Source organism: Neovison vison, chromosome 2 (genome assembly GCF_020171115.1).
Source record: "Neovison vison isolate M4711 chromosome 2, ASM_NN_V1, whole genome shotgun sequence".
Classification (NCBI taxonomy): Eukaryota; Metazoa; Chordata; class Mammalia; order Carnivora; family Mustelidae; genus Neogale; species Neogale vison.
In genome coordinates, this window is record NC_058092.1 from 107,593,266 (window position 1) to 107,607,326 (window position 14,061).

Sequence of the window (14,061 nt, forward strand, 5' to 3'; positions counted from 1 at the left end):
TAACTGCTCCTTAGGGAACTACCAAGCCTAGACCCTACCACCAACAGGGCCGAATCCTTTGCCGTTCTTTGCAGCCTATCCATCCTAAGACCTATACTCTCCAAATTCTTTAGGACAAGATTTCCTGTTGTGAAACTTAAACCACTTGCGCTGCAGCTTCATTTTATTTCTCAAAAAATACCCTCCCCCAACCCCATGGAACAGGCTATGAAAACATCCTTGATCCAGAAACGTGCTCCGGTGCCCTCCCTACCCCACCTAAATTTTGCCGTGGGTCTCCTGGGCCCTGGTTCATCTCCACACACCATTTCTTCGCTTGCCTCCTTCAGGAAACCTTTCCTGATTAACCCCGGTGGGACCGCAGCCATCCCAATTACTCGGGAGAGAATGCAAGGCCAAGATGAAGGCAGAGATTCGGGGGCAGAGGCGCCTAGTTAGCGGACCGGCTCCCGCCCCGCCCCCTCCGCTAGGAAAGTCAGGCACGGCTCGGGGACACAGCTGTATTGGGAAGCGGAGGCTCCTACACAGTAGGAGGAGGCACGTCCCGGGAGGCCCGAGGACTCTGTACACAACGCGCGCGCGGCCCCAGCCCCGTCGGTCTGTCCATCCGCCCTGCGGCCCGCCCGCGGCCCAGTCTATGGAGGAAGCCCGGAGGGGCGAGTTAAGGCAGCTTGGCTGAGGGAGGGGGGAGTGGGAGTGCGCCAGTTCCCCCCGAAAAGCTGGCTCACTGAGGGGGCGAGCTTCTCACCTCCCACTCCTCTCTCGAGGACAGGGGGAAAGACGTCAATAAATAAACCCGAGGCGGGCTGGGACCCCGGGAGACTCTTAGAGTCCAGGAAGGCTGGAGGTGTGGAACACGGAGAGAGGGAGGGCCTCTGTCCTTGGAGATGCGTCCATGCTCTTGGCCTTTGAGGGCACGGGCTTCAAGGGCGCCATCCGAGGACTTGGCGCAGCTCCCTTTTAAAAGTTAAAATGGCTGCCGTTGGGGACAGCCTGCTGGGAAGAGGGCGAGACGAGGGGAGGCTTCGGGGGCAGCCGGGTCTTCTCGACGTCTACCCTCTTCAGAGCGCGGCCCCGATACCCTTCCGGCCGGCCCAGGTACAGGAGATGTCTCCCGGGACCCCCGCCGTACCTGGAGGGCCCCCCCGAGGGGACCCGAGTGAGCAGGGCAGGGGGCGCCCGGTGCGTGGGGAAGGGCATCCTCCGACTGCTTCCGACCCCTAGCCGGGGAGCAGGGGCGGAGAGGGCGGGCCGGGTGGACGGCGCCACACACTTGCCCTCGGGGGGCACGTCCAGCCTTAGAGGCAGACCGCACTCCCGGGGGAGGAGGCTGGAGCCCGCAAAGAGGGAAGGGGCGGGGGTGGGAACCGGCTCTGGTGGGAGCGCCCGCGAGGTCAACGCTGCCACGGCCGGGGGCTCAGCCCCCTTCCTGGACGGCTGTGGGCCGTGCAGGTAGCGCAGCAGTTCTTCCAGGGTGGTGACTTCCACAGCCTGCCCGGGACAGCCGGGTGGTGGTGGCCTCACCAGCACTCGAGGTGCTGGCCCTCCCGCTGCGCTTCCGCCCCGCGCGCGGCCGGGGCCCTCCTTGGCGTTGTTCCCATTCTGGTTCCACTCCCAGGGCCCCCCAGCGTGGCGTAGGTGCTTGACGGGCAGCTCGGGCGTGGACTCCGGCGTGGGCAGGCAGGCCACCTCCGGCGGGGCTACGCCGTCGGGGGGAGGCAGGAAGGTGGTGTAGAGCTGGGGCGGCTGTGCCGAGTCTCCGTCCTTGGACGGCGGCAGCTCTGGGCCCGCGCCGTGCAGCCGGGCCAGGCTGCGAAGGGAGAGCGGGCGCGGGAGTCCCGGAGTCTCGACGTCCTTGCTCCGACGTCTGTGGGCTCGGCGACAGGCGCAGGAGACCAGGAGGCCAGAGACTGAGGCGCCCAGGGCGAAGGCTGCAGCAGCACAGGCCAGGAGGAGTGGGATGGGGACGGAGAGGGAGGCTGAGGCTGGGAGGAGGTCCCGGCGCACGCCTGCTGACCGAGAGGGAAGGAGGGAGGCTCAGCCAAGGTAGGTGGGCATGGTAGGGCAAGTTCGAGTTTCACCTCTCTGCTCCTGCTGCTCAGCTTCACTCCAGCACGGGCTGACCTTCCTCATAATGACACAGACACCCCCCCACCCCCCTACCCCCGCGCTCAACACACACAGTCAATCCACCACACTAGACCTCACACACAGGCTAGAGCTTGGGCCTGGGGAGTACCCATCCCAGCTCCAGGCCCTGTAGCCATGCCTAGAGCGAGTTCCAAACTCTGCCAGTGCAGAAGGCGGTGGGTCTAAGCAGCCCAGCTCTGGGGAGAGGAAGCTCCAAACAGGCATTAGTGAGCACCAAACGGGTCAGTGAGGGGCTTAGAATTCTTCAAGACTCACCAGATCCACACTTCACTCCGATCCCTCCCAGCCAGCCCCCTTACCCTGAGTGTGAGCTCCAAGAGTGGAAGACTGGGGCCAGGGGTGGGCATCACTGGGGGGGCTGGGGGTCTCAGGGGAAGGGCCAGGACCCAGAAGCACTGGTGACAGAGACCAGGTCAGAGCCAGTGAGGCTCCTGTTTTCTACCTCTGACACCCATTCAGTGGGTCCTCCCCACCCCTGCCCCCACTTTGGAACCCAAAGGTCCAGAACTCCAGCCTCTACTTTCCTCTGGGCATGGGGAAAGGCTCACCATGCAGGACATTCTTTCATGTATTTTCTTCAAAAACTATTTATTAAGCACCCTACTGTGTGCCAAGCACCGAGCTCTATGCGGGCTGTTTGGAATATGCCGGCCCTCATCTGAGACCCAGTGTGTGTGGGCAGCTGTCTGCTGCCGCCACGGAGCACAGACGTGGGTGCGTGGGGGCCGAGCAAGGGAAGATGGCGTTGGGATAGGCAGACTCACCATAAGCAGAATCCCCTGTGCCAGACTGACTCCCAGTAGCTCCATCTAAGAAGAAGTAAGGCAGAGAGTGACGATGGAGGTGGGGGGTGAGGGGGCCGGGGTGGTAGCTTCATGAGGAACCGAAGGGGGCGACTGCCACAGAAGTACATAAGCCCACACCTGGGCTGTAGCTGATGGCTGTCACGGCCTTGTGCAGCTATGGTTATGGCTGTCCCAGCCCTCTTTACCTTGGCAGTCGCTGTGCTCCGTGAATTCCTGGTTCCCAGCTGGGTCTACATCAGTCCTAGCAGGAGAGGGAGGTAGCATAGGGTGGTTACATATCTTGCCCCCAGCCCCCACCCTGGCCCTGAGCTGCTTCTTTGAGTGGGGCAAACAGAACTTTCTCCTCGGGAGATTTGGGGGCCCCTCACTTACCCACCAGGTCCCCTGATATCCACACAGCCTCTGGAGCTGTGCCATCCACAGTATGGGTCCTGAGAAGCCAGGCAGCTCCTGGGGAAATGGAGTCATATGAGGCTCACCGCTCTAATCCCATCCAATGGCCCTGCCCTTCCAGCTCTCACCCTGGCCTGCAGGAGGCCCCTGGCCCCATGTTCCCATCTTGCCCTGTCCCAATGCCTGTTCTAGGCCCTGGGCACTGCCCACCTGCACAATGCCCAGCGCACCCTTCCCTCCCAACCACACCCTGCATTTCCCTGACACACCTTCCCCCATGCCTGTGTTCCCGGGCTCCTGTTGGCCCTGGGGGGGTCAGGCCCCTCTCACCTCCGACAGGCCCCGTGCCGGGCACACCGGCTGAGAGGGAGGTAGATGATGCAGCCAGAAAAAGCCACAAAGAGCCTGTGACCTTCAGTGTCCAGCTCCAGCCCTATGACCCGCCGTGCCATTTGGGTGGCCCGCTTCCCACTGCACCTAGGGTGAGGCAGGAAGGAATCAGAGATGGGGCAGGGGAGGCTCCGTTTTCCCTGGGTCAGTTAAAGAACAGAAGGTGGGGAGGTGCCCAAGACTACAACTCCCAGTGTTGCCCCACCACACTATCTAGCTTCTTACCAAACCCCTCTACCCTATAGCTTCGGCCACGTGGAAGCCAGCGTTGGAGTCCCCACCACATCCCCACATCCCAGTCTACCAGCTCACTTCCCATTCCTGCTCTGCAGGGTGATGGTGGGGGGCGGGGAGCACTGCCAGACCAAGGCCTCACCTGGAGGGGCTGTAGGCATTGATTTCCTCCAGCAGGATGGGTTCACGTCCTCCCGAGGGTCCCCCTGGGGGCAGCACCTTCAGCACGGTCCCATCGTTGGAGCCCAGGAACAGGACTGTGGTGTTCCTGTAGGGACCAGCCCTACCATCCACAGCTAACTGGGTCAGTAGGGCCCTGGAGGGACAGGCCTCAGTCAGGGCCACCCGACTGGTGGAATCCGGAGTGTCTCAAGGACAGTACATGTATCCTGGTGCGCACTCCTGGGTCCTTCTCCCCTCCCAGACGTTCCTTCATACCTCTCTCCCTCCTCTCACCAATGTGACTGACCCATGTGAGGTCAGAGGAGAGTGGCTGGGGCATGGGGGTTGGTCAGCAGTTTTTCTTTTAGCAGCATACCTGCTGATGAGGGTGAGCAGAGGCTGATGGGTGGCTGGTGGCACAGCGGGGTCCAGCAGCGGGTGAGCCTTGATGAAGGTCAGGACTTCATCAGGTAGGTCTCGAGAGGAGGGGAACAAGGCAGCCACACCGACTCCGGCACAGGATCCTGGCCTGGGAGGAACATGGGAAGGGGCAGCATTAGGACAGGGAGCCAGGGCTCAGTTAGGCTCTGTGCCCCCCACCAACTGCTCTCAGACACGATCGGTAACCCTTGCTCTCTCCCTTTACACGGACGTTCACACTACTGCTTCCCCCCCTCTCTGCAGCTCACCAGTCCCATGCCAGCCCGCTGAGCCCTCTCCCCATAATCCCACAGACCCTCTCTTCATAATCCCATGTTGGAACTCGCTTCTTGCTTCTGCCCCAACCCCAAAAAAACCACTCTCATCCTGGGTACCTGGGGGAGGGAACCCTGTCCTCAGACACAGGTGTCCAGGCCCCATCCAGACTCCTCTGCTCCTTGAACTTGCCCTCAAACCCATGCTCGATATCATCCAGGTAGAAGGCACAGACCGCAGAGCCAGGGATGCTGAAGGAGCCAGAAAAAGATGCGGGCTAGGTGTTGGAAGGGATCACACAGTCCTCCCAGGTAAGACAGCAGCTAACTTTAAGCACCATGTTAGGGGGCGGAGCCTGAGAGGGCGAGACAGCCCCCTGGAGGCCATGCTGGGAGAAAGAAGGTCAGAACAGCAAGCTGGCTTTGAAGGGAGTTTCACTCCAGGTAGGGGCAACGGGCCGCTTTAAGAGGGGAGCTTAGGGGCGCCTGGGTGGCTCAGTGGGTTGAGCCGCTGCCTTCGGCGGCTCGGGTCATGATCTCAGGGTCCTGGGATAGAGTCCCGCATCCGGCTCTCTGCTCAGCAGGGAGCCTGCTTCCTCCTCTCTCTCTGCCTGCCTCTCTGCCTACTTGTGACCTCTCTCTGTCAAATAAATAAATAAATAAAAAAGAGGGGAGCTTAGACGCTGGTGGGACAAGGACAAATTGGACCACATTGGTTAGTCTAGTACTAACCTATTGGTCTGGGTGGTGAAGACCCCAAAGAGAGCGGAGCGGCCATACAAGTCCACAGGCCCAGTTAAGGCCTGTAAGACGTCAAAATAGAAGGTAGAGTCCCCAGGGACAGAGCAGTTGAGCCTCAGCTTCAGGAATGATGTCCAGTGGCGGTCCAAGGCCCGAGGCGAGCCACCCATGTCACGCTTACACACACGGGCGACTCGGGAGAACTGTACCTGGGGGAGGAGAGCAGGGGTTGCTGAGAACAGTGAGGGCCTCAGGGCCAGCGGGGCAGGATGCGGGTGTTGGGGGTATCTGGGAGCACCAAGGGACAGATGCCGGGGCCACAGCAAAGCAAGGGTATAGTGTGGTAGATCAGACTGGGTCAAGGATGAGGGACACAGCAGGATATGGGGGCAACTCCAAGTTGGGGCTCAGAGTCCAGGGGATTGTGTGGTGGACATGGGGTTCAGCAGCTCTCCCCTGACTCTGACTGGCTTCTCAGGATCAAGCAGAACTCTCTAGCTACGCCCACTGGGGCCCACCTCCTTACCCTTCCCAGCCGGGCATCCTCCACAGAGACCTCCCGGAAAAAGAAGTAGACATGGTCTCCATGCTCCAAGGCATGGACGAAGTGTGGCTCTGAAAGGGGAAACCGAATGGTGTGCTCAGAAACACCTGGCCCCACGCAGCCTCTTGCCTTGGCAAACACGAACCGTACCAGCGGCCATCTGCCCGCTCCCTGCCACAGTCCCTCCCCTGCACCTCCTCCCCACGAGCAGCCAACATCCCCGAGGCCCGGCCCTGACCTCTGAGCCACTTGGAGTCGTACTTGGCGGAGCGGAGTGGGGGCTGAGGCCCGAGGCTTCTGTAAACTACAGCATCACTGGCCTGGAAGTCCGCAGCCGTGGCTGAGTAAAGGCTGCCCTCTGGAGGGGTGGGTAGGGTGGGGTCAGGTGAGGACCCAAGGATCTGGCTCTTCTGGGGTCGCCTAACCCAAGGCTTGGGTCTCCCTTAGCCTGACCCTGTCCCCAGCTCAACCCTGCACTCGGGAACATGGGCAAAGACCAAATCAGAAGAAAGGCTAAGGCCGGAGCCCCCTCCTGCCACAGGCCCATTTCTTACACGCCTAGGTGCACACCTGCAAAGACAGCCACGTTGGACTGGGTGGCATCAAAGGGGCATCGAGCCTGCCCACTCAGCTCTTCACCCTCCTGCTGCAGCGAAGTTATCTGGAGGCAGAAGGAGCAGGTTCTTGGAATCCTTGGGGTCTTGGAGTCTGGCTCCACAGCCCACTCCCTCATGTCCTCTTGCCTCTTTCCCCCACCCCTTCTGGACCCTTGCGCCCGGCACTCCCAATTCTCCACCGTGGCTGGCCCGTCCCCACCAAACTGGTCGCCCATCTTGGGTTCTCTTCCCACTCCCATCCTGACCCCACTGCCACCCGCCTCCGCCTTTGTACCCCATAGCTGCGGCACACGGGGCTGAATGAATTCGTTCCACAGGCAAGGAGTGTCTGAGAGTCCCAGGGAACAAGAACACGAATATAGTTGTGGCACTCGTCCTAGAGAATCCAAAATTCTAGGTCAGCAACAGGAGTCCCTACGATTGGGACAGGGGGCCCAGGACGTTAGGCCACCTCCCCGCAGCCAGTCATAGCAATGTGGGTAAAGTCCCAAGTAAGCTAATCACTGCCCCGCAACCTCAGGCCAATTCTTGGGCCTGCTGGAGCCTCACTTTTCTGGGAAGGAAGGTGAAAATCATTCATTCCCTTTCCTGCACATTTTCCCCGTGTCCTGAGATGGAAGTGGGTGGGAACGCGGGCACAGTGCAGGACCACTTGGACAGAGCCTGGAGGCAGGAAATTCTCCCCTCAGAATTCTCATCCCACTCCTCACCGTCAGCTTTCCCCGTACAGCACAGTTCTCCATGTCTTGACTCCGCCATGTCAGATACTGAAGGGACAAGTAAAGGAGGGAACATCCATGGGGCAACCTGGAGGTTCCCTCACATTATGGCTCCTTTTGGAGTCCTCGTCCCCCCTTGCTTTATCCTCACCAGACCGCTCCCAGCCTCATCTCCAAGCCTGCATCTCCTCCCACACGCCCCTCACCTTGTTGGGCACCAGTCCTGTTCCTTCTTCCTGAGCTTGAAGATCGAAGGAGAAAACGTGATCCCTGAAGAGACAGGTAAGGAGGGATCAGAGCCAAGGTAAGGCACCCCACCTGAGCTCCTTAGCGCCCACCCTGCTCAGGTTCAGCAGCTCAGAGACAAACAGTGCAGACCTCCTGCCCTCTGTCCTCCCCCTTACTCCATGCCTTGGCATTTGTGCCCTGGGTCCAAGCATGTCCATGTCCCATGGCTTGTACACCTGCATGTGTCCCCTGCAAGATACTGCAGTGGCCATGCAGGTCCCATGGCTGCTCAGGAGCATGCATGTTGGCCCCACAACTGTGCCACGGTCAGTTTACCGGGCAGCCACTAGCAAGGTCCGGTTCAAGGTCAGGAATTTCTGAAAGTCCAGCCCAAGTTCTGCAACCACAGCATCATCCTCCAGGCCCCGGAACCAGGATGATAATGGGGAAGTACCTGGAAGACACAGAGATGTGGGGGATGAGGGCCAGCCAGACCTCCCTTCCTCAGTATCCTTCCCAACAAGACAAACCTCAGCTATGGACGTTGTGGAAGAGCGAGGTGAGTTGTGAGGTAAAGCTATCAATACAACTATTAAATAATGCTTGCTCACCCTGAGCACTTAACTTCTGCCAACCACCCTGTTAGTACTTGAGAATCGCCTAATTTAAATACAGCTCTGTGAAGGAAGTACTAATAGTGGCCCCATTTTACAGATGAGAAGCCTATGGCCTTGAGCCATTAAGGAATTCACATAGCTCGATTAGCTTGGAAGTGGCAGGTACTGGGGTTCCAAGTCAGATCTGTCTGACTCCAAAGCTGAACTCCGTTCCTTCTGGAGGGGGCAGTGAGCGGGGTGGGCGGTGTGGCGAGTGCTCCTCTCTAGTTCCCACATCGAACGCTGTCCTGTCTGGAGCACTTACTCCATTTCTCCCAGCCCTTAAGGTTCTTCAGAGACCACCTCAGCCCTCCCCGGTTCCAGCCTCCCCTGACCCACAGGGCATCCACAGGCCTGACCATGGGCCTGACCATGGCGACCAAGATCTTCAGCGCTCCAAGGGAGCTCAGAGTACAGGGATTGATGTCTTAGCATTTGCAAGGTGCTTAGGCTAGCGTCTGGCACACAAAAGTGCTACTCTTATCCCCCAACCCTCATCCTTAGAATTACTCAAAATCCTACATATACAACAGGAACTTGCAAATAAAGTTTTTTCTTCTCAGAAAAAAAGTGGATGTATGGTTTCCCTTACAGCAGGACCCCAGCTTAGTTGTGGCACAGATGGTGGAGAGGGAGGTGAGAGGTGTGGGGGCATCACCAAACCAGCCCCAAGCCTTCGTTGTGTAACTAATAATAATAGCAAACACACGGAAAGCATTGAGTGTGTGCCAGACAGCGTTCTCGGCCCTTTCCGAGGATGCCCTCACTTAATCCCTAAATAACTCTAATAAGGGAGAACACTATCTGTTATCTTCATTCTGCAAATGAGGAGACCGAGGCAAAGAAAGGTGAACCACCTCAACCGAGGTCCTGCAGCTCCCAAGCAGCTGGGCAAGGATTCAAACCAGCTAAAGTATGTGGTCCGGCTGGGTTGTCAACCCCCTGGCTGGGTCTGTGTTGTCAACCCCTGCGCAACAGTGTGGCCTCAGAGTGCAGCAAGTGGGCCCAGCAGCGATGGGCGACAGGCTTGAGTGCCCCCCTCCTCTCCGTCATCCACTTCTCTCCACTGCCCTCCTCTCCATCGTCCACTTCCCTCCACTGCCTATCTTCCTGTACCTCACCTCCCACCCTCCCTCCTCCCTTGCTGGGGTCTTGAGTGCTGAGCTCACACAACAGGGGGGTGGGCCGAGGTCACTCACCTTGCAGGTCAGAGGTCAGCAGAGGGAGGGGGTCCTGGGGAAAGGCCGCCTGGGTGTGGGGAAGTGAGAGCAACAGCAGCAGAAGCAGCAAAGGCATGAAGTGGGGGGCACGGGGCATCCTGTGCGGGGCAGCTCAGGCCCCAGGGGGTGCCCCCTCACCCATATGCCAGCCCTGGAAGGAGACAGAGAAGAGTGGGGACGGGGCTGAATCCTTCACCCTTAACACTGGCAGGCTGCTCCCCTGATTTATCCCCAGAAGACCCTGTGGGCTGGGGGAAACAACCCTTTCTCTGGCACTGCCTCGGTCCCAGCCAGCTGTCACTGTCACTCAGGGCGTTTCTCTCTCCAACTGGCCGACTGGCTAGTGTGAGGCCTGCAGGCGTGACCCCAGGTAAGGACAGGACACACCCGCTCCCCTTCCAAGCCTTCTCACTCAGCCTCCTCTCTTCTCTCCTGACTGGGCCTGGGACATTCGGTAGGTGACACCTCCTGGCCCCTCCCCTTGCTAACCCCTTCTCAGTTATAATTAGACACCAAAGGCTTAAAATTATAAATAGTGACTCCTTGGCACTGGGAGGAGGAAGAGGGCACTATGTCTGCCTCCCCCTCCCTCACAGACCCCTGCGGCACCCTGGGAGAGCCATGCAGGCACTGTGCCCAGGCAGAGGCAGCTGCGAGGAAGCTATCACCCTCGATAGGGGTGAGGAAGAACAGAGTTGGGGGAGGAAACCTAGGGGTCAACATCCTGGTCTAAGTTCATGGTTCAAGGGATCTTCCCATTGCTGGGGAGAAGCTGGGTGGGGAGGAGAGTGGTGGTGGGGGGCTGCCTTAGCCAAAAATGAATCTGCATCAAAACCAGATCAGAGGCTAAATTTAGCTCTGGCTGCAGCTGTCTGCCTGACCACTGTGCCCCCTCCCAGCTTCTCTAGCCCCCTGTTCCCTCCTGGCTCCGAAGAACCAGTGCTCACACTTGCCGAGGAAGAGGAGAACCACCCCACTACGAGGAACCAGGCAGGGAACTGGCTGTCCTGGCGAGGAGAAACGGCTGCACATGTATGTCCCTCTCTCCCTTCCTTCCCTCTTCGGGCTGCCTCAAAATGGAAATATAAATAATTCAACGACAGGCAGGCAATGGTAGCCCAAAGTCCAGGAAAAGATGGATATGGTCGAAGGGACGGGAGACAGCCTTCCTTCCCACCAATCAGCACCATGGCCCACCCCCAGCTGACCCAGGTGGAACCCCGTGGGAGGTGTACACCAGCTTCCTGCCCTCCTTCCCCTAGAACTGGAGTGAGGGGCTCAACCGCTCCAAAATCAGGGCAGGAAGGGTGAGAATCCTTTCTTGCTATGAACAGACTGCTATTCTTCACCCATCCTTAGGTGCTCATCCTGCCATGTCCCCTAAACAAGCAACCCTGGGCTTCCAGGACCAGCCCATTCCGTCTCCCCAATTCCACTCTTGAAGCCAGGACCCAAGTGTACCCCACCCCCAGTTCAGCGTCACTGGTGGGGAGGCTGACGTCAGATGGGGTCCCAAGAGGGCTGGAGGAGGGGAAGGGGTAGGAACACCTAATGATGACCCCCCCACCCCCCGCAGGGACAGAGCAGTCATCTGCTAACTAATGACCCCCTGCTGCTGAAAGGCCAAGCCTCCCTAACTGCGCACACAAACCCCCCACCCCCCCACCCCCGCCATGTTTCCGGATGCTGTTGGTCCCAAGGGAAGAGAAAGGGACACAGCCTGTCTCCTATCCTCCCCCTCCAAGTTGCCCTGGGCAACTGGGATCTTCACCCAGGAAACAACTTTGGTCTCTGGCAAGTGGGGAGAACAGCCAGACCCTCTTCCTGTTCCCAGGCCATGCCAGCTTCATCTCCTGCCCTGAGGAGCTGCTGCCCTTTCCTTACCTGGGGTGATGACTCCTGTGGGGGTTTGAGGGGGATAGGAGACCTCTGACCTGATGGAAGAAAGGACAGGAGGGAAGAGGCTTAGCTACACCTCTTTACCACATCCCTTAAAAGAAAATGTGAAAATTCAGAAGTCTACTGAGGCCAGGGTAGGGGATGTGCTGCCCTGGAAGAGTGTGTGTGGGAGGGGGTGGGAGGGGGAGTTGACATTAAGCTTGACTGCAAAGGTGCTGGCCGCTTTGTGCCTAAAGATGTGAGGGCAGGGGCTGGGGCTGACTCCTAGCCAGAAGCTCCTGGAATTGCTCCACCAGTCCTGGGGAAAAGGTTAACTGGGAGAGTTTGTGGGGGCAGGATGACCACTCCCACATTAAAACCCTCAGAATCCAGCAGGCTTCTTCGCAAAAGCGCGTTAGCTGGGGACAATAGAGGCTAATTTGCATTTCATTTACATGCTCTTCATTTCTAGGCAAAATGCTGATAGCAAGCACCCCCAGCCCCTTTCTTCTTCCATGAGAGAGCAGGTCCTGCCTCCCTCCCACCCAATGTCTCTGCACCCCACCCCCCAACTTAGACTGGATTAGTCCAGCCTCTGAAAACACTTGGTTGGCCTTTGCATTGGCCCCCTAGACTTAAGTATAATATATCTTTAAGAGGGCTTCCCATATCTGTTTTTGGAGAAGCAGTATCTAAGCAGTCCCCATCCCACTCCAGGCCTGGGGAAAGGCTTACTCCGCTGGGACCAACCCCAGCTGCATAATATCTCCCATCTGAGGAAAATTGTGGGAGGGGGGGTGCTGGCTGTCTCTATCTCCTCCTCCAAGGTCCTCCCTTTACTGGGAAAGGAAACAGCCCTTCTCTCTGCTCCCGGCCCTTGCAGCCACCTCTGAGGAGTGGCCAGGTCATAGCCAGAGTCATAAGCAGAGTCTTGGGGGAGGCTGGGGAAGGGATGGAGAAGGGGAGACTGGGCTGGGGACAATAGCAGGAAGCTCTCAGGCTGGTTGCCCACCCCAGTCCACCTTCCTCTGGGGGAGTAGAGGAGACATAGGAGGGGTGAGGGGCTCTCGAAGAATCCTCGAGGAACAGGCTGAAGGCGCCTTCCCTTCTCCAAGACATTTCCCCCACCCCCAGCCCCTGGCTCCTAACCTACCCTCCTTCCTACCCAGCCCCCAACGAGGATAACCAGGTGTCTAGACCCTGGCATAAGGTGGGACCAGGGCCAGGGGCTCGACGTGTCTCCCCTTCACTGGATCTGGGGCTCCAAGAGGGGCGGGTAGCAGAGTCTGGGCCGGGACCGGGTCCCAGAGCCACGTTAGCGGGAGGAGGGGCTGGAGGGGCCTGCGGGCGCAGACAGAGTGGGGATGGGAGCGGGGATTGAGGAGCGGAGGCGGGTCTCCGAGGCCAGAGAAACAGGGCCAGAGGCTGGGAACCGAGGAGGGCAGGCCTGGGACCAGCGCTGAGCGGGGTCCTCGGGCTCAAGGTGCAGTCGCCAGCCAGGCTCTTCTCCTTCGGAGACCCCGGTCTAACAAAGCACCGGGGCGAGTGGGGTGAAGGAAGGAGGAGAGCACGGGGACTGTTGTTTCTCTGGGGGGCCCTCCTTCCCCCACTCTGCCTAAGCCAACCCCCTGAGAGGTGCTCAGACTCCCGTTTGCACAAGGACAGAGGTGCAGGCGTCACACCAAAGTCCGAACGACGCGTCCCCCTTCCCATCCCTGCAGGGACCTCGAGAGGGTCCAGTTCTCCGCGGGTCTCAGAACCTTAGTTTTCCTGCTGGGGAGTCAAGGGACCAGATTTTCCACCCTCTCTACGGTGCGCGCCTTAAATAATCGCCCTTCGCGCTCCCCAACGCAATGGACGCGGCTCGGAGAAACCTGCTGGGAAGAGGCGCCCGGACCCTGCGCCCAATAGTGCATTGACGGGGTTCGGCCACGGTCCCCTCCTCCCTCCGTGCACCCCAATTCCGCTGACCCTCTCCGTCAGGCAAGCACACAGCGCGCTGGCACCCTCCCGGGTCCCTCTCGCACTTCGGAAGGTTGTCCCCAGCCTGCGGCGCCCCGGGTCCTCCTCGCCTCCCTGCAACCCCATCCCCGCTCCGGGGTACTTGCCCGGAGATCCGGGTCAGCGGGACCAAGATCGCAGCGGGTGGGCAGCGGCCCCGCACCGCGCCGAGTTCGTAATCCGTGATTGGGGCTCTGGCGAGACGTGACGAGCGTCCGAATGGGATGGAGCTCGGATCCGACCTCGCGGGCGCAGTCGGGTCGGGCGAGTCCTGGGTCCCAGTCGCAGCCCCCACTCCTGCCGCGGCTCCGCGCAGGAAAACAATGCGACCGCCCGGGGCTCTGGGCCGGGCCCCAGCCGCCCCGCCCGCCTGCCGACTGGCCCCGCCTCCGACCCGCCTCTGGGTCACCGCAACCAGTCCGGCTCTCAGAAGCTGTCTGGACACCGCCTTCTCGACACCTCTCCACCAGTAGTCCTTCTTGGGGGCGGAGCGCAAGAGGCACCGCCCACTGAGAGGGCCAGGCCGGGAGGCTCAGCCTGAGACCCAAGCCAGGCGCGAGATGGAGAGACCCGAGGACCGTCGCTAAGACTCGGACGGAGGGGATCACATGCTTTAAAATGGAGAG

General features: G+C 59.6%; 1 protein-coding gene across 1 annotated transcript; it reads right to left on the bottom strand.

Annotated features, from left to right (window-relative positions):
* Positions 1-486: 486 nt before the first annotated feature.
* On the bottom strand, positions 487-10,963 carry SEMA6C (semaphorin 6C). The gene is made up of 19 exons (XM_044239198.1): positions 10,504-10,963; positions 9,536-9,707; positions 8,017-8,134; positions 7,659-7,722; positions 7,444-7,500; positions 7,008-7,109; positions 6,687-6,777; positions 6,355-6,474; positions 6,099-6,187; positions 5,564-5,781; positions 4,952-5,083; positions 4,513-4,665; positions 4,117-4,290; positions 3,681-3,827; positions 3,330-3,407; positions 3,143-3,198; positions 2,916-2,960; positions 2,451-2,546; positions 487-2,009 (listed from the first exon to the last, which is right to left on the bottom strand). The coding sequence occupies exons 2-19, from the start codon at positions 9,651-9,653 to the stop codon at positions 961-963; spliced, it is 2,907 nt and encodes a 968-aa protein (XP_044095133.1). The 5' UTR covers positions 9,654-9,707; positions 10,504-10,963; the 3' UTR covers positions 487-960.
* Positions 10,964-14,061: the final 3,098 nt, after the last annotated feature.

What these genes read in the sequence shown, in the direction of transcription:
- SEMA6C (XM_044239198.1), bottom strand. Translation starts at nt 9,653, where the DNA reads ATGCCCCGTGCCCCCCACTTCATGCCTTTGCTGCTTCTGCTGCTGTTG. An exon ending in CAGGACTGGTGCCCAACAAG is followed by an intron (nt 7,501 to 7,658) that starts GTGAGGGGCGTG and finishes TTGTCCCTTCAG; the next exon opens with TATCTGACATGGCGGAGTCA. An exon ending in AATGCCTACAGCCCCTCCAG is followed by an intron (nt 3,828 to 4,116) that starts GTGAGGCCTTGG and finishes GCCTCACCCTAG; the next exon opens with GTGCAGTGGGAAGCGGGCCA.